The 20,257-nt window shown below is 45.1% G+C and overlaps 1 protein-coding gene across 1 annotated transcript in view; it reads left to right on the forward strand.

The window, feature by feature from the left end:
• The window catches only part of FZD3 (frizzled class receptor 3), a 66,777-nt gene extending 59,018 nt beyond the window's left edge, over positions 1-7,759 (forward strand). Inside the window, exon 7 of the mRNA XM_012724816.1 lies at positions 7,520-7,759. Coding sequence (XP_012580270.1) covers positions 7,520-7,733 — 214 coding nt within the window. The 3' untranslated portion in view covers positions 7,734-7,759. The remainder of the gene's footprint in view (positions 1-7,519) is intronic.
• The last annotated feature ends 12,498 nt before the right edge of the window (positions 7,760-20,257 follow it).

Genomic DNA, 20,257 nt, shown 5'->3' on the forward strand with positions numbered 1-20,257 from the left:
AAAAAAAAAATACCTAATAGAGTTAAATGCAAAATACCCTTATGGAGACTGATCCTGGTTATTTGGGGGCTTTTGCCTGGAAGCCAGAATCCTTTTGGAATTGGTTAGGACTCCCCAGGATCCTCCACTTCTGGGTTTTCTGTAGTCATAGATCCCCCTCCAACAGGCATTTTGACCCTCCAAGCGCAGACTGTGCTACAGGCCAGCAGCCCTTTTTTCTAGAAAGAACCTAGATGTTGAATCTAGATTTTTTAAACCAGTCACTAAGCAAAATATCAGCAAAAATCTAGACTAACAGGTTCTGAACACCCCGAAACTATTTCCAGCATTTTCCTGGTTTTGCACTTGAGGTAGGATTATACAGTAATAATCATAATAATGGTTACCAGAGAGTTGCCCATATTTAATACTCTGAGCACTGTTTTAAGCATTTTATCTGTGATGCAGTAATCTAATCCTCTAAACAAGCTTGTGAGGGACGGGGGAAGATCATCATTTCATGAATAAGAGGCACGGGGCTGAGATTTTCATCGCTCGTGAATGCTAGAACTCAAGCCCCCGTGATCTGGGTCTGCTCCAGCTATTCTGTATAACGTGCTATAACGAGACTGCCCTCTAGAATTGTGCTAACCAAGTTAAAATTCTCCCCCTCTTAAATGTGAAGCCACATTTAACACTATGTTTATGCTAATAATTCTGACCCTGAAATATTTTAAGAAGTCTTCTTTGGAATTATCTGGGTCACATCACTTAATGCTCTGAACCTTTCTTCTGTAAAATGAGGGAACGAAACCTTCACCCCTTGAGGGCAGATTACCCTTTTGAAATGGCCAGAAGTCAGTTTGAACCAAGTTAGGAAACAACGTTAGCAGTCGTGACCCTGTGTGGAAGAGTCGCTGAGGGCTGAGGAGCAAATGGTCTTTTAAACAAGTTTTGACAGTTCTTTATTCTCTCTGACTTTTGAGACTTTATTTTCAGGATCTACATAAAATTATGATTCGTCACTACTTTTAAGCCATTTAAACGAGAGCCTTATACCCAAATGTTGGTTTTGTTGAGTGACATGGAAAGCTTTTTAACCTTAGGACCTCAGTTTTGTCCATTAAGTGGGGACCACACTTCTTGTTATTAGAGTATATAACTAATATCCCCTTAGAAGTTTCCTCTTACGACACGGACCTCCATGGTGAAGTTGAGAGGATCAAGGAGAACGGATGTAGATAGCTCGCTCAGTGCGGACAGTGGGCCCCTCCCCCCAGCGCGAATCCAGGGATGCCTGCGACCCATCTGGGCTCTGCGAACCAGCTCCCTGCTTGCTCAGCCTCAGGTCCACTTTTACTTTGGTGTGTTAGTTTTTAGTGACATCGCTCCCCTAACTTCACTTTGACTTCGATTCCCAGAGTTGTCACTTACACATAAATTGAGGCGTGGGCTTTGCCACTAGTTAACCGGCTCTTTTATGAGTTTAATTACTGCTTTGTTCATCATGATAAACGGCTGTCTGCTGTTCACAGTAGTTACAAACTTTTGCTCTCGACAGTAATTCATCCTCTTAATTTTCTTCCCCCTTAATATGTCTCTAATATGTCTGGGACTTAATTGTATGTTTACTTAAGTTAGTTTTCATGTTTCATTATAACTATGACCACGCATGTTTTCTCCAGTGCTGGACAACTACTTCCGCCATAAAGATCAACTTTCAGCTTAAAATAACTGCTCTGTGCCACACCAAGACCTGAGCTACTTCCATGTGAGAAAATACTCTGTTATCTTTGTAACGTCTCAATGTCCTTAAGAATCATACATTTCTCTCCCTGAAAGAGACGTCTTAGAGGTGACTAAGTCACACACCTTCATCTTAGAGGGGAGGAAGGTGAGTGAAGTGACTTGTAGTGGCCTGAGAGCCCATAGTTGATTCATAGAGTTGGAATTCAAATCCTAATTTGCTTATTTTACTCCAGGCCTCTTTCCATCAGACCCCTCTAGGGGACAGGTTGGCATGGATTTTGTTGTTTTCTTTCCTTGGCCAGCAGTGTTACCATATGTCTGTCCTAAAGGCATTACTTGGAGAACAGTTAATTTCAAGAACAACGCCAGTGTGTGGCAGAAGCATTGTTTATTGGCCTATGGGGATGTCAGCCTGTACGCTGAACTTATGATTCTGCCGTCCAGGATCGTGAATGAGAGTCGACAGGTGCTCCAGGAACCAGATTTTGCGCAGTCCCTCCTGAGGGACCCCAATACTCCCATTATAAGAAAATCAAGAGGAACTTCCACCCAAGGGACATCGACGCACGCCTCTTCCACTCAGCTGGCCATGGTGGACGACCAGAGGAGCAAAGCGGGGAGTGTCCACAGCAAAGTGAGCAGCTACCACGGCAGCCTCCACAGGTCACGGGACGGCAGGTGCGTGCGTGGGCAGCGGGCAGCGGGCTTCCTGTGCGAGCGGGCTCGGCCGCGCGGGTAGGAGCAGTGGTCTGCCGAGACAGAAGGGGAAGTTACTAAGCTTTTTCAGCTTGGCTAGCTACAGCTGTCCCAGGTCATGGTCAGATTCAAAGCCCGCCAGAGGGGTTCTGAGGGGCTCTGGGCCAGCAGCAGCAGGGTGCCAGGGGGTGCTGGTGAGGGTAACTCACAGGGATTCATGGAAAACTGCATCACGCATCGCATCAGGCTGCCTCTAGGTACCCAGAGACGAGTTAAGTATGATCTTGGTTCTTAATAAACTTTTTGCATGATCGTCTATTAAAGAGTCATAAAATGGGGTTTGTCCTAGAAGCCTGACTCCTTGTCTTAAAGTAGAGCTAGTCATCTCTCCCCAGCTTAGGACAGCGTGAGGTTAGAAAATGCATCTTTTGGCCAGTCTCAAGGAGGGCCTTCGAGTACTGTTGCAAATGAACGATCAGGTGGCCTTAGGCAGAATAGGACAGGCCGCAGGCTGGCTGGCGAGGTTCCCACAGAGCCACAGCTCTGGGGCTTTGAGGGGCGGGGTCTCAGGCCGCGGGTCTCTGCAGCGCCCCCAGATGCTGGTCTGCGCCCTCCGGGCTCACAGCAGGCAGCACTGCCGCCAGGACAGGTGCTTCTCCTGCTGGGGAGGGGCGCTGGATTCTGGCTGGGCTGTGGGCCGGAGGTTTCATAGGGACTGTTGGAGGTGTGAACGAATCAGAACTTCTCTAGGAGCTTGAGCGATGGCTTGGAGGAGAGGAAGCGGCCCTAGAGGCTACTCAGAATGAAGTGGCTGTGGGTTATTGTCAGCAGCCGAGGCAGCAGCCCCAAAGATTGTTTCCGCATGTTTTGGGAAACTGAAAGAATGAAAATCCTGAAGCCTACAGGGGAAAGCTTCTCAGCTGAATGGTGTTCTCCCCTTGAGGGGTCCCCATGGTGCTGTGCCCCCTTTTTAGACCTCTCCACTTGCTCGCTTTTGCCTTCACCCTTGGCCAGCCGCTCTGTGCTTTAACAGGCTGTGAGACATTTTCCATCTTTTACTCATTTCTTTCCCCATGCCAGACTTTCGGAATGACTCTTGAAGGCTTCCTTTCTACCTACTCCATCCTTCACTCCTACGTCTCTCCCTTTCTTTCCCTTCTTACCTGCCTGGACTGCACCTTTGCCAGTGTTACACTCCCACCCAGAGATGCTTTCTTCTGTGCAGCACCTGAGAGGAGCATCATTCCCAGTCCTGGGCTTTAGGGTGGAAACAGAGGAACCAGTCAACACGGCATGGTGTGGGGTTATTGAGGGCAGACACCAGGCCCTGGGGCAGAAAACCACTGACTCGCCCCAGGAAGGCGGGGAAACTCCACAACGCATAGCACTTTCTTGTGTGAGTAGGGCTCACAGGAGGCAGCGGGGAATTAAAGACGAGGCGGTGACATGTACAGAGCTGCGGAGGACCGGAGGCATGAGTCCCGCGTGTCGGGGCCGCTGCAGGACTGAGACGGCCGAGGAGCGTGGAATTCCCCAGCAGGGAGAGGCCATCTTGGGCTCCTGGGCCCTGATAAAGTCCGATTTGTGTTCTAAAAATATCGCTCTGCCACAGCATGAGGGTCGGTGGCCCCCTTGGGGTGTTTCCACAGAGTTGGAGGGTTCCTAACTTATTCTCAACACTGCTCTCCATGAGCTAAGTCTCAGCCTTATTTGACATCATTAGTCTCATTCTTGGCCATGCAGAGCGAGCCATTATCTTAGTACAAATCCTATCTGTGGCATTGTGTGTATAAAGAGACACAGAAGCAAGGTAAGTGTGACTTGCGCTTTGTCAGCACAGGCAACCTTGTAGGAAAGATTCCACGTTTACGGGAGGACCAGTTAAGGAAGTGACAGTGCAGACCAGCGTGTGACTAGAACAGTGAGCGTTAGGGTGATGCCTGTGACAGGACTTGAGAAGTCGGCTCACGAAGCTGTTCGAGGAGATCAACCGGGTGAATCCGCGGGGGTGAAAGATAAGTTCTGTGGAGTAGATAGTTTCTGACAGCAGTTAAATACGGGGCTTTTCAGCCTCTGATAGGTGAATAGAAATGGAGCTCAGAAAAGAAAATTTAGAATTACTAGTAGAAGGTATTTGTTCATTCAAATTGTGAGATACAAGTCCTTGAATCATCTAAAGAAAAAGATCAAGAAAAACACCGGTCAGTAGTTAACAGTAAAAGCGACTCAGGCAGACGGGCAGCGGCCTGCGATCAGAAGGTGCTGGGGGCCCTGGGGCGCCAGGGTGCAGTCACAGGGTGGCCACTGACCACTGGCTTCCTGGCATGGCCTCTCCTCCTTGCTTGGTCAAAGTCAAGCCCCTTCTTTAAGGCCTGCTTAATTCCCCTATCGGCGGCAGTTAGTTACTTTTTATAGCTTTTTTGGGTGATCTCTTTTCACTGCCACTGTCTGCTTGAGGAGGTCTGCTGCTGCTGGAGACAGAGAACGGGGTGGCAGGCCCCTCTGGCCCGCTCCGGTAGCTGGCGGCGTTAGGCGCACCTGGATTAGGGGCACATACATCTACTGATGGAATCTGGATGTTGACGAATGACTGGAAATGTGGGCATTTCCCAGAAACGCGGGTCCATCTGGCGAGGGTGTCTGAGATGCCAGGTGTGCGCCTTCCCGGCGCAGGCCCTTTGCCACACCAGAGCTTAGGAGCAGATCTGAAAGATGCCCAGACCACACTGACCCCAAACAAGGGTTCTCATGACACCACAGCCCACCTCCAGGAAGCCCTTCTGCACCATTGGGTTTCTGGTTCACGCGTCAGCACCGTCCCTGGCTCTGAGGTCACACTTGACACGCACCTGCTTCTCTAGACTCCCTCGGGAATCCTCGAGAGCTAACTGTTGATCTCAGCCCTTGTAAAGAGCCCAGGCTTAGGTAAATGCACCTACCCACGTATGTCAGCGCCAGAAAACACGTAACCTGTCGTCAGAAGAGGGGGTGGTCGGGCCCCGGGTTGGAATGGATGACTGTTAGTGAGGATGTGTGTGGCAAGGAGAAGCGGGGGGGTGAGTGATGAGTCACTGGTGAAAGTGCAGTGAACTCCGGGCCTAGAGCATCAAAGTCATCTTCAGAATTCTTTCATTCTGACTTTGGAACATCCCGTATCATCTTTCCAGCAAATTAACCATTCTCATGGTTGTTCTACTTAAGCTTAGATTAAAATCAGTGTACCTTTTCCGATTGTATATTAAAGTATATGGTCACAGTGGCTCAAATGGTTATTAAAAGATAAGTAAATTTGATAATTACCACATATGTAATTGAGTTAGATACTATAATTTAGTTTCTCCATATAGTTGATTTCTAATTAGCCATGAGCAGCTTGTCTATATTCTAGAATTTAGTCATATATTTCACTTAAATACATACTCAACATGGTGATCTTTCTTATACAATTTTTTTTCTTATTTCTAACTTAAAGATTTAGGTTTCCTTTAAGAAAATCCCCAATTTAAATTGGTAAGTAGGGTTTGTTCTTAATTTGATATCATAGGACATGGAATCATATTTTGCCTTTTTTCATTTGCCTTATTTTTTTGACCTAGAGACGTCATTGGGAGATGAAAGATCTCCAAGTTCGTTAGCAAATAATCTTTGGGAAAATCTTTCACTCAGCTTAGGGCAGCAGTCTTATGTAAGATCATGATTGCCAACTGAAAGAACAAGCACATTCCAAAATAATTTCACTTGAAAATATTGTCATTCTTTTACCAGAAAATCTAAGCCAAATTAAAACTGTTTAGGTCCCAACATGGAATGTCTCTTAATAAATAAGAGTTAAATATTTCTTAGCCATTAGCAAGAGACGTTTGTTAAGTATTTAAAGAGCATCTTTTCATTCTTAATTTTTTTGGCCTACTTTATTCATATTGAAAACAAAAGACATGCTTTCATGTGTAATTGTTATAGGACTTGTCAGTTTTTAAGCTCTATGATCTAATGAAAACATTTGACAAGCTCCGTTATTAGACGAGTTACCTCAGTCATTGAATGAACCACCTTTAAAGTCCTTAACTTTTACAAATGACTCACAGTGAGTCATGAAGTTTGTTATTAAGACAAATGACTGCTTTTTGACAATAAGTAAGTCTTCAGCTGCTGATGATTCATTCTTTTGATGATCATTTTTAAAAAGCGCGTTCTGCTCCATCCTTTTCATTTTTAGAAATGACTCTTAACAGTGTAGTGAAGTGATAGATTATACTCTGCTTTCTTTAACCTTTGTGATACTAAATTAAATACCATATATGTGTATGTGTGTATTCATAGATGTGCCTTGTATGTGTACATCTGTTTGCACACACACACAAAAGGTGTCTGTGAATGGGTTTTCTTACCCTGCTGGGGACAATCAGGGTTACGAGGAAGGAAACTGAACATCTGCCGCTCAAGGTTAAGCAAAGGATGGAGGTGAGTCAGCACAGGTCAGCCAGGTGGCCCAGGCATGGCTGGAAAGCTGGGTCCAGCTAGGCTCCGGGTGTGGAGAGCCTGCCCTGGCAGGAATATGGGTTAGAGTATTGGAGCCTGGTCCACTTAAGGAGATGCAGTTTCTTTGAAATGGGAGCTTCGCAGCCTCCAGCCCTAGTGAGAAGTAATTAAGACCATTTACAGGTAGTTAACTCAGCCGTAACTGGAAGGCAGCTGTTGGCAGAGCCGGTCAGCACGCCTGCCAGTTCCAGTTCCCTCACCTTTTTCCCTTTTAGGTCACACCAGTCTCTCCAGTATCTCACAGGCCTCTTCCCTTCTAGCCCTGGGGGCAGCGGAGATCGCTGTGACTATAACTGGTCTCCGTCTCCCTCCTTCCTCTTCTCCCTGAACTGCGGGTCCCATCACCTGCGCGGCGCGTGTCCACCCTCCGCGTGGCTCCGGCCAGCCAGGCCGTGCCCCTGAGGGGTGCTCGCTCGGAACCGGGTGGCCTCTCCCCTTTGGGTTAGCGGGTGAATCCAGCGCGCCCCTGCGCATGCCGGGCCGGTGTACCCTGGCCTGCCGGCCCAGGCGCGCCCCGGGCCGGGGCCGTGCACAGAGCCAGCTCTCTGTCCCGCAGGTACACGCCCTGCAGCTACCGCGGCATGGAGGAGCGACTACCTCACGGCAGCATGTCCCGGCTCACTGACCACTCGCGCCACAGCAGCTCGCACCGGCTCAACGAGCAGTCCCGGCACGGCAGCGCGCGCGACCTGAGCGGCAACCCGCTGACGCACATCACGCACGGCACCAGCATGAACCGGGTCATCGAGGAGGACGGCACCAGCGCCTAGGCGGCGGGCGGTGCGCCGGGCCGGGCCGGGCCAGGCCGGAGGGGGTGGCCAGGCCGGAGGGACCGGCCGGCGGGGGTGGCCAGGCCCGAGGGGGTGGCCAGACCGGAGGGACAGGCCATTGCGGCCAGCGCGCACCGTGCTGCGAGTGGCGTCATCACGTAAATAATCCTTATTTCTAGGTGACGAGGGGATAATTATTTGTCTGGTAAGCATTTTTATAAATCTATTCAATACTTATTTTGTATTTGGAGGACTGTCCGCGCGTGGCGACTGCTTTGTGGTGGACGTTTTCTCACCTGAGTAGTCGTGAGGCGACGTCCTGGTAGTTCTGTTCAGAAAACAAAAGCTCAGAATTACACTTTCTATGCAAGGTTTACTTCTCAGATGAATCCTAGGACTTTGTAGTTTCCTTTCCACGAAGTGAAAAAAGAACTGTTTTTACACTGCAGGGGAATTTGATAAATGAGCAAGGGTATGGGGCCGAGGGAACAGCGCCAGCGGGGTGCGGCCACGTGTCGGCGGGGGAGGCCGCGCGGGGGCGGCCCCGCTGACGCCAGACGGGCATTTACCCCTCTGTCATCGTGCTGTCTTTCTTACTTTTGTAAATATTACTTTGCCAGTTTTTATAACATCCACATGCATGATGGAACTTTTTTACTTTGGAGCCATTGCCGGCGTAGACCGCTGACTCACAGAGGCCAGGCTCAGCTCTGGCCTGCGAAGCATGGCCGTGCGAGGTTTTCTGTAGTGACCGCCGTTGCAAAGCGGCAAAATGTTTTCTCCGTGTTCATTGTTGTATCTTTGTGCAGTGAGGTGTGACCTTGCCAGAGCCCAGGTCTTGGTGCCCAGGCCGCCCCACTGAGCAGGGACTGGCCACACTTGCCTTGCCCAGTGACCAGAGGCTACAGCTTTCACCCCACACCCTCATTTCAGATTCCCGATTGTTCTTGTTTACAGCTCAAGTATCTGTATATAACTGAGTCCACAGTAGTGACATTTCGGTATCTGAAAATCACTGTAGCTAAATGAAGCATGATGTGTCTTGCTGTGAAGTATCTTTTAATCTTACAAATATCAACTCAAAAATGATAACTTGTCCCATAGTGTTTAAATAATTTACATAAAAGTGTAAATTTTATTAGGCATGAAAATGATCAGAAGGGAAAGAAAAATTCTGGAACAGGCTAGGTGTTTTTTATGTTAACAAGCATATTGAGACAAGCTGTCCTCAGTTCTAACTAAAGGTAAGAATCACTCGAGATCTCGTTCCCAACACCTTCCTCTTACCAAGGCGAGATTTGGTACTGTTTATTTTGTTTGTTTGTTTAAGTTGTCAAGCTGATTCTAACCTGCAGCCAGGCGTGAAGCCTTCTGTTTTAAGTTACGTGCCCCTGAGGACGATTTGATAGCATCATATTATACCGTGTGGACACCTAGCTGGACTCAATTTGTATGTTTCTACATCAGTACTTGACATATGATTGTTCTCCATTTTATTTATTCTCCATTAAAATTGTGGAATTCTGCCCCACTCCTGGAGATTCTTAATCAGGTAGTGAAAGGCAGTAGGCCTTTAAGCTCTGTAGTTATAAAATGCCACCAGTGGTCTCTTATGCAGGCAATCCAAGAATCCCACTTTGAAAATCGTTGTGAACTCCAAAGAGACCTGGCTTTGCCATACGCTGGTTTTGACTTATAACAAGTCAACCTCTCTGAGACTCAGAGAGCCTGTTTGTAAATGAAGATAGAAGATAAACACCTACCTCACGTAGCCGTCAAATGGGGAGCAAGTGGAAAACCACCCGAAAATCCCTAAAAACTGTAAAGCTTGGTGAGAGGTGAGACTAAGGGGTGAAGGTTCCTGAGGGTTGAAGAGCGTAGTTTGAAGGCCACAGCAGTACAGTCTTTGAGTGTGTTTAATCCACGTGTGCTTTTCTCTACGTCTTTAAAACAGACACAAGTGTTGAGAAATCAAGTGTTGAGAGCAGCTTTCATCACACACTTTCTGGTCATGATAATCTGTTCGCATATCATCGTGTTTCTTTGATTCTGTAGATCATTCTCCAGAAGGTGTGTTTGAACTTCTGGCCCAAAACATTTTCCTTTTCCTCTGTTGTCTTTCTCCAACTGCAGTCAGTGTTCAAGACAGGCAGACTCTGAATTCCCTGGTAACCCACAGCAAACCTTTTCTTTGAAGGCCAAATCTGTAACAGCTCATTTCTAAATAAATCAGTAACTCGTGAGACTTTTGTCTGAGAGTCTCTCCTGAGAACAGCATGAGAGGAACAAAACAAACATTCAGATGCGAAAATAAGAAGTTAAAATAGAAGGTACCAGTTTGAGCTCAAAGATGTCAGCTATCACCATCTGCATTATATCATCAATTGCCAGCATGTTAATTAGTTTCTTGTACAAGTGGGTCAAGTATATCAGTGAAGTGAACATTGCCATAAAAATCTTAACTTTGTGCTTCCTGAGTTTTATATATTCATTTTATATATTCATCTCTATTAAGCTAATTGTTGATATATATGTAGATATTATATTGAACTTTCAGTATTTTCATTTTGCTCCATAAATTTTAATATTGCTCATCCATTGCTTTAAAGAACAGTATTTCATTTGGGCTGTGTTCTTTATTAAACCAGTGCTCCAAATTAAGATTTTTTTTTTTTTTGAAAAGACAGTTGAAGAACTGTAGCAGAACAACAGTTTCAAGTCGCAGCTAACTGAAGCCAACTTGAGCAAGTCTGGACAGCTTTCTTACCATATGTTTAACTTTAACTTGTGTTGCGATTGACATATGATAATGTTTAGTGTTTTCTTAGTTCAGTTGGCAACTGAGAAGGTAACAGTCCTCTCTCAAATGTTAATATATAATCAAAAGGCTCTTGAAAAGTACTTTGATTTTGGCAATATTATTTTATTCAGTAACTAAAGCAAAAGATCTGGAACAATATTAAGTTCAAGACAGTAACTGTTTTCAAAGAACAACTGATTAATTTCTCAACCACCAGCACAGGGCTTAGTACATAGCACGTTTTTCAATAAATATTTCAATGGGTTAACAACTCATACCATGCAACTCCTTTTATCCTAGTTGTGAGTCTCATTTCAAAAAAATTTGAAGGATCTAAATTTAAGTGAAGCAAAATAAAGCATCTACCAGAATCACATGGCAAGTAATAAGAAAAACGTCAGTTGCAACAAATGAAGCTTCTTTCTCCTAAAGTAACAATCTCCATGAATATTAAAAATACCTATATATTCAGAGTCAGTACTTTAAATCTTATATTAACGTCTAATATGCATCTTATGTTAGCTTCTAAAAGTGAGCAGCAGTCTGCAGAGGTGGCTTCTGTTGTTTCATGTAAGTTGTTAGAACTTTGTCCCGTGTGGTGAATGAATATTCAACCAAAACTCGATGAGTCATGATTTTCATTTTCTGATACTTAGAGCAGGTTTATAAAAGTTCTCGGAGAATGTCTTCAAAATACGAAAATGTACGACATTTCAACCTACCTCATTAGTGTCTTTGTGATAGTGGCAGGAAGTTACTGGAGCTGTAATTGTCTCAGTTGGGCTCTGTCCCTGTAAAGTAAAGGGAACGACTTAAATTTTTTTTGATAAAGAAGAGGATCATTGGCACTGGCTTAGAAAACATTAATAGACCAAAATTTAATGATGGTGATGTTTATACAGCTCCTGACATGCCAAAGGTACATTTACACCGGTTATCACACTTGGTTGACTTACATAGCCTGGCGGGTGGCATTTCCTCTGGATGTGGATCCTGAATGGATGGGTCATTTTGCTTCTTTTAGTCTCAGGTTCTCACATATGAAATGAGGATGAGGTCATTTGGCCCCAACCTCCCTCACTGGACGTTATGTGGATCACATGGGGTGATATGTCACCAGGTTAGAATGTGCTTTCCGGTACATTTATTTCTTTTGGAACTTGGTATATGTGTGTATGTTTGTGTGTGTGTGTGTGTTGGGGGGGGCGGGGCTCCAGAAAACAAGAAGAAATCTTGTTTAATGCCAACGATGAAGTAGGCAGTTGACGCCTTCTGAAGGAGTCTGGCTGACCTCTTCCAGCCAGGTTCTGTTCCAGAGGCACCATGCTCTTGGATTGTGTGTGTGGGCTGTGATTTCTGCTCAAGTTTTATATGGTCAGATTTGTAGATCAGTTTCAGCAGAAATTTGGGGATCTCTGTGAAATGTCCCTTGTATATGGAATTACATAAATTCATGAGCTTGAGTTGACTGACATAAGACAAGTACAGAGTGTAGGCCCAGCATGACTTCTTGGAGGGCTTCCCGGTTCTTGCTGATTGGGAACAGACCTTGCTGGGACATTATTGTAACTTGTTGGATTTCATCATGGCAAAACTTTAACTCATCACTTTATCTGAATTATTTGTATGTTTGCTTAGATTTAGATGTAATTTTCAAGTCTGCCTAAAAATGTCTCCACTCTTTCCCATATATAAACACACAAAAGATAGTGTTTTAATAGACCCTTTATTTACAAAAATACTCTTAATCTTTTAAACTCCTTTTATGCCTTTTTACAACTGATGAAAATAAGAAAAGGTGTTTATAGTAATTCAGCTATGCTTCCTATAGCTGTGTAATTTTATACATTTTCATCACTTCTATTTTATATGAAAAAATTATGTTGACATTTCTTCAGAATTTAATATTCTTCTTTTTTCCCCTTCCATTTATATGAGTTCGGGAAAGGGACGAGAGGGCTAAACATCTTTTACCATACATCTCACTATAATTAGTCTCCTGAGGTTTTTGGTCTAATTTAATTTTAGTCTGTACTCTTGAATGCAGAATTGACAACAAGATTACTGTTTTCTTACCGCTTCCAAAATCTTGTAAAAAAAAATGTTAGGTTCTACCCAGAACAGCCCTCTTTGTTGACATTTTTACGCATTTGATTTGTGATGATTTAGTGTAACATGTTTCTTGTAATCTATAACTAGAAAATAAGATTAATTTTTCCATAAAAATAAAAGAAAGTAAAGTTTCATTTGTATTTTAGTCACAGTCTGTATCAGTACAACATTCCTTCCTGGCAGAGAAAGTACATATGTTGATTGCTTTGAGAGACAGCTTCCTTCCATCACTTTTTAAAACAATCACCCATCTCAGGAAGTCTGTTGTGACCTATCTTTGCCGATTTCATTGCTATGATACATTTCTGAGAATTTGTTTTCATTTTATTGGTCACTGTTACCAGTTTGCCCTGGTAGAGAAGCAACTTTTTTACATATTAATAATTCGTGTTTTGACAATTCCATGTTGACTACTAAGTGTTTAAGACATCACTGTTTTCCCAAGTAGTGATATTTTCAAGTTTTTCTGTTATATTTCTAAAGTAGGGTGAATCACTTTAATTAGCATTTGTGGCCTGTAGTGTTTGGTATCTTAAGTCAGCTTGCTTGTGTATGTTTCTTACCGACTGGAGGAAACACTTAGAGCTTAATCATTTTTAAATTGGCAAGTTTTTTTTTCAATGCCTAGAAAAAATACATTATGTTATTTTAAAATACCACAGTTGGGAGACCTGATTTCCAGGCTTATCTGTGAGATGTGGGACTTTGACAAGTCTTTTTCCTCTTCGGGCCTCAGTTTTTTCATCTGCGAGTGAAGGAATTTGATGAGATCATATCTCAGTTCCACCTGTCTCTGACTTGCTTGTCCTTTGACCTTTGATAAATATTACTCTGGACTTTCACTATGTTCTTCCCATAAACTATTTACTAGATCAGCCTTACTTTTAATCAAGTTTATTCTTGGTAGGGTTCAGATATGATACTAACTTTGTTTTCCATTCAAGATTCTAAGTAATTTTAAGGAAGGAAAATTACATTACGGATAATAAAAGTATAAGATGCATGTAATGGATGGGACCTTTTTTCCCTCTAAAGCTCCTACGGCACCAGCATAGGCACCTCACAGTGTAAAGTGTGTTCTCTGAGGACCCGGTACTCTGAAAGATCTGCTTCTGCTGTGCTTGGCTTCATTCATTATGTCAGTCTCTTGAACACGGTTGTTTCTAGATTTATAGTCTTCACAGTTGGGGGTGGGGTCTGACGGCTGGAGGACATGGAGAGTTGATATGGGAAGGTGTATATGTTTCTGGTTGATTCCTTTGGGCTGCATGTGATTCCTTGTTTTGGTTTGTTCACTGGGTCAGGTAACTCCTCTGGCTTCTAGAAATTAGAGGCTCAGACTTTTGTCATTCAGGCATGCCTTTTTGTCATTTTGGTTGCCACCCACCCACCCACCCACTTTGGCTTTGCATACTTTGCTATTGTGTTTACTAAGCTCACATCTGGGGTCCAGACATTTCACTGAAAATTTTCTGGGTTTTGATGTGGAACATTTTGTAAGGTAAAGCAGCTAATCCCAGAGTGATTTATCCACCATTTTCTACTTCGCTTCACTTCTTTCATTCCTAGTTTTTTTTTTTTTATATAAATGGAGATTTGTAAATGTCTTCCCTGCCCCCCCCACCATGCCTCAGATCACTTTTCCCTAACTACTTTCATGAGTAGCAACATGCATGAAATAATTCTGTGTCTAAGAGCAATATGGTAACTCTTTACATTGAGCAGAGGTTAATATATACTTGAAAATTACATATTTTCTCTATATGTGAACTTAAAAATGTTTATCAAGACCATACGAAGGACTCTGGCGTGAATACATTAGTTTGGAAGTTCTCTTGGTGTAAGGTGCTCTTTCTACCTTAGTTGTGAAGTTATCAGAATAAATCTTAATTCTGTGTCATTCAGCTCCTCAGATTTTCACTTCTCTAGTGGTATGCTATTTCATGTCAAAAGCATTTTTGCTTTATTTCCAAAGGCAAATATTAGTTTTGAGAATTTTCTTTTTCATTGAGGTTTTAACAGTACAGAGGATGGTAGCTGAGGCATCGGCTTCGGCATGCTGAGCATCAGCGCCACCACCAGCCCCAGAGAAAAGTCCACCTCACTCTCGGAAGCTGTTAATATTGCTTTATGGAAGGGCTGTGGAAGGTTCTTCTAACTTAAAGGTTTTCAGTAAGAAAATATTGACTTTGCTGTGTGTTAACTTGATAGTGAAGTTAGGGGATTATTTACCTAAATGTGTCCACGATTAATAGTAGCTGTTGGCTCTTGTCACTATGCGTTGTAATACCTGGGACTCCCCACCATTTAGTGAGCATTTTCTTTGCGTCTTGTTTCCTCTTCTCTGGTGGTGCAAAGGGCTGCGTGCCAGGCCGCCGTGGTCTCACTCAGCAGGAGACTCCTGGATGCTCTCTCCTGAGATTCTGCTGGAGAGTCCCTTCATGATCCTAGCTAGAGCACTTTATTCTGAACTATGTGAACTGCTTGGCTGTGTTGGTCAAAGGCTACAATGGCAGACTGTGTATTCAAAGAACAACCCAGCAAAAGGCCTTTTAGTACAGTTAGACACTACTCACGCCAGCTTTTCACATGGGTCTCAGAGGAGAGACTATTTATGCAGGACAGTGAGTGTCCGTGACCACATGGCTGCTGAGAAGAGTCCGCTTTGTTTGAAGTCGAACTGCCCAGCTTCCCCAAATCGGAGTCTCAAAATAACTTCAGTCGTTGAGACAAATGCCTTTGGAAATGCATCCGTTACATACGCTTTTCATTATTTTGTGTCGTTCTCAAGCTTTCAGAACGTGAGACATTGTCTTAGATCAGATTAGTTGTAAATATGGACAGGTGGAGTAACTCTCCCCCTGTGTGTACTATGGACTCAAAGTTGTCTAGCTGTAGAATTTTACTCTCTTGGTAGGCAACCTGTAGTCATGAATGCTACTGTGTTATATAGCCAACAAATTTGCCTTTAAATGCCATTTAAATGTTTTCTTTATACCTATGTTTCAGGTTATAGGAATAAAAGTATGTGTGTATAAAAAGGCATAGAAAATTATTAAGCTCCTACACAGGACGTTCACAATTTTAGGTAGAGCTGTGATCTGAAAGGTTGTCTTTTGGGTTGCCCCCAACTCAGCCTGCCTCTCCTGTACCAGTCATACTGGTAAGAGTGGTAAATAACTCCTGACAACTGGCCTGGGCACTCCGGTGTGAGCTGTGCAGGGCTGGCAAGCCGACTCTGCCCTTAGTAACTGCTTGGGCCGGGCCCTCGCCGCCCCGGAGTCCTGCGGCAGACACGGCCTCGTCCTCAGATCGTCCTCTGGCCTTCTACGCCCAGTCTTCCTTAGCAGTACGTCCAAAGTATAAACTAGCTCAAGTTTTAGGAAGGAGGACGTTTGCTTTAACTTTACATATTAAATAATAATGACCGGAGCCCTTCATCCATCCTAAGGAGAAAGATGCCTAAAAGCAGAAATGTTGCAGTTAGAACACTACGCTCTTTTTAAAGCGCACGTGAGAATGACTTGTGTTGGGGGGGCTGTGTTAAGACAAAAGGCGTTGTACAGAGGCCTAACGTGGGAGCCTGCCCCTTGTTCCTTGCACCACGTGATGGGTCTGCAAAGCTGTGACTCCCCAGTGACCTTGAGGAGGGGGCCGGTGTCTGCTCCGTGGGCCACAGAAGCCAGGGTTGCTGACGTGGGTTCGGTCCAAGGGCTGTGGCCCAGCGTGTAGATCTCCACGAGTCTCCCTCTTCCCTGAGCACCGCCCGCCATCTTGCTCTGCTCCTTGACTCTGAACTCACGGATGAATGTCGCCCACCATCACGAGTCTCACTTTGCTCCTGCCAGCAACCACCGCCCCCACCTCCTCCCGAGACAGAAAGGTAGAAAAGACATTCCGCTATGGTTGTGTTAAAATGTCGTTACTTTTAAACAACTGGCACTTAGCAATTAAGTTTCCCACCCCTGTTTTGAATGAAATCGATAAAGTGATTCTAAAGTTGATTTCTAGGGTTTCGATCTTGCTTTGTCCTCAAACATCTAGTTAGAACGTGTGGATGCTAGAGACTTGTATTTGTGGCATTAGTTCTTCTTGCTTCCTTCTTACGTCCACTGAAACGGTTCGTTCGTTTCCAAGTGAGTGGAGACGAGACTGTGGCGACACCGAGGCAGGTGCGCTGCCCGTGCGGTGTGCTTTGCGCTGCTCCTGTAGATTTATTCTGTTTACAGTAGACTGACGTCAGTTTTTGTAAATGTTTTTACTTAGCACTTTAACTGTGAGTGTACAAACTGATTTTAAATGTAGTGATTGTATATTTTGGTTATAAATTGGAAATTTTTAATAAAAGTAAATAATTTGTTCTCTATTTTGTCACTGGTACTTGATTGAATATAATTTCTCTGTTATCGCCTAGACCCCTGCAGATTCCACACTGCTAGTTTTAAATTAGGTTTCACGTTTTACATGCCTCTGATACGAAAAGTCTTTTCATTGATAGTAACATAGGATTCAGGTCATCTGAGAAGTGAGATTACACAGACACCCACCATCCCATACCTACTTTGTCAAGACGGAGAACACCCCTCCTGCTCCTTGTTATGGTCTGTGTACATCGCAATACTGGGCACAAAGTGAGGCTCAGTAAATGTCTCTTGGGGGGAAATGCACATATTCAAGAATATCCTACCCAAATAGCAAATCAGTTGAGTGTTTTTTGCATAGGAGGGCAGACCGGAATATAAATTACTGTTAGAGCTTCTTGCCTGGATTATAAAATCTAAGGTTGGAAATGGACCTTGGAAAAGGATGGAGTCACTTCCAATCCAGTGCAGAAGTTCTTTCCTGCAGAAGACTCCAGGGGTAAATGTTCTTCTGAAAAGTTGTCTGCAGAACTGAGTGCATAGTTACAGGTTATATAAAATCAGTGAAGAATCCACTCTCTGCTATCGGTTCTACCACAGAACTGACCTCCCGCCCTCCCATAATTGAAAGATCCACCCATGCAGAGGATGAAGATGTGTTCATCTGTTGTTCAGTTGCCTGCTGGAGTCAAGTACTTCTGAGGCAGGCTGCCAGCTATTTGCCCAGCAGAGAACCCGGGAAAGTCCTCCGTCTCCTGGCGACTTATTTATGCCATGAGCCAAATATTTAATGAAGATGGGAAATAGCCTACAATTACTGTTTTATGGTTGCTAAATGGAAGGTGCCCCGCTCTGAAGGGAGGGAGGGAAGATGCTGACGGTCAGCCAACTTGGGCAGATACTGGCCACGGGCTGCGGGCTCTCACCGCGCGCCCTGGAGCACAGATGCACACGGGCAGTTTCTCCATCTGTAAAAGTAAAGTACTGGTCTGAGCCAGCGGTGTTCAGCGTGAGGCCCTTTCATCAAAGGCAACAGCCTGTCATCTTGGTGCATAAAACAGGTAGCAGCACTGTTCTTCATCCGAGTCCCACTGCGGTGGCCTTGACCTCACCCTGCCCCCTCTCTCAGAGCATCCTTTGAAGTATCTACCCGGGATTCTTGGACCTCAAAGAGCCCACTTTAGAAATTACTAGTCCGTCCCCTTCATCTTCCTCTCCTGTTAATTTTAAAGAAACTGGCAGTGTTTCTTGCCCAGTAGTCGCTGTGTCATCTGGCTCGCCTAATCAGGGCCCTCAGGGGAAAGCAAGAGCCTGCTGGTGTGCTCTCTGTGGCTGAAGAAGCCCTCGCACTGCCCTGTCCCTTGTCCTCCTTCCTCCAGGCTCCCCGACGGTCAGAAATCACCTCACCCAGCGCCCGCGCGGTGAGTGCAGAGAGCAGAATGCGAAGCCACATTGGCGGCTCCTTCACTCGCAGCGCCTGTGAGCGTGAGGCCCTCGCAGAGCAGAGGGGGCGTGCAGGGATGATGGAGGCGATGCACCTGGGCTGGGGAGATCGTCCCGGATGACGCATGCGGATCCCCCTTATCACCTGAGTCCCTAAAAATCAGAGAGCTCTTCCCAGCTGTGGCCAGAGATGTGGCCTGCGAAGAAGCCGGGGGAGGCGCAGCTGGAGGGCGCTTGAGTCACTGCCACGGTGAAGATGGAGGGGGGAGAGTGCGCGCTGAGGAAACAGGCCTCCCGCAGCCAGATGGCTTTCAGCAGGTGACCCTCCCGTCTCTGAGCCCTCCCTGCAGGGACGAGTTCTACCAGCAACCAGAATGAGCAAGGAAGTCAGGTGTCGTGGTGCGGGGTCATGTATGTGCACACACGTGTAGCGGCACCCAAGGCCACGCATGCACATGTGTTTGAAGTGTGTGGCTGTGCATGGGTCATGTGTGACTATGCCTGGGTCATGTATGTGCCTGTGCCCGTAGACAGGCATGATCATACTTATGTCAGGGTCATGCATGTAGTTGTGTGTTATGGCCACGCGTGTGTGTCTACCGATAGACACACATGTAGTTGCACTGTGGTCACGGATGCAACGGTGGCTGTGGTCATGCCTGTGGCCACGTGACAGGAGACCGGCTGACAGCTTGACCGCCCCCTGTGTCACTCCTGGACTCCTGACCCTCAGAAACTGTGAAGTCATAAGTGTTTGATGCTGCCAGCTGACACATTTTGGTGTGATTTTTAATGTGGCAATAACTAACACAAGATTAATTTGGAGAAATTACCCAAAAGCAGCACAAAGAGACAAAGACAGAGAACATGAAATGAAATGAAATCATCATTCCGGGAAGGAAGATGAGAACAAAGAAATATCTGGATTGTTAATTGCTGAGAATTTTTCTGAAATTGTTAAAAGACAATACTCATCAGATCCAGGGAACTCAGTGAATCCAAAGTTGAATTTTATTTTTTTTTTATTATATTAGTTTATTTTTACAGATTTTTGTGCATTTTTCCATCTTGGTCGCAATCCCCTTGGGTTTCCCATTGAATTTTTTTTTTAAGCACTTAAATGCCTTATGAGAAAACTGAAGCAGACCCTGGGACCCTGGGGAGTGGAGGTGGGGACGAGCCTTAGAGCAGCCAGATCGGGCACAAAGGGATGACAATGACACTGAAAGCTACTTTCTCCACAGCAATATTGGGGGTCAGAAGGCAGGGCTAGGTCATAATTTAGCGAGAGAAAAATAACCATGAGTCAAGAATTACACACCAGCAAAACTCAAGAATGCAATTAAAAGACATGTCAGGTCATCCAGTGACTGTCACAGGTACTCCGAGTCCCACACAGAGGCCTCAGCTATTATTCAACAACAACAAGAAAATCTCACACCAATTACACCGCTTCAGCTCCCAAGAGAGACTCTGTCCTCCAAGTTACTGAAGCAGAGAAGCTCTGTTTCACAGCAGACATTTCTCTCATCTTCCCACCGCAAAACTGCAGAGAGCCAGAGGCCCAGAAGGACTGAAGAAGAGAGAAAAGGGGATTGAGTTCACATCAAAGTCCACCGGTGAGTGGGAACATACCGCGAAGGATCCTGGCAGAGGAGAAGTTCAAGGGGCTTAAATCGCAGGCACGGCTTGAAGAGCAGTTCTCGTGGGCATGGAAAGGGAGGCAGCGGGACAAGCGCCCTTTAGAAACGAGTAGAAAAGGAGGAGAGAGCTAAAAGGGGGGTTTTAGCAGCTAGTGTGATGAAGCC

The sequence above is a fragment of the Condylura cristata genome, unplaced genomic scaffold, assembly GCF_000260355.1.
Source record: "Condylura cristata isolate star-nosed mole 26May11 unplaced genomic scaffold, ConCri1.0 scaffold00014, whole genome shotgun sequence".
Taxonomy (NCBI): domain Eukaryota; kingdom Metazoa; phylum Chordata; class Mammalia; order Eulipotyphla; family Talpidae; genus Condylura; species Condylura cristata.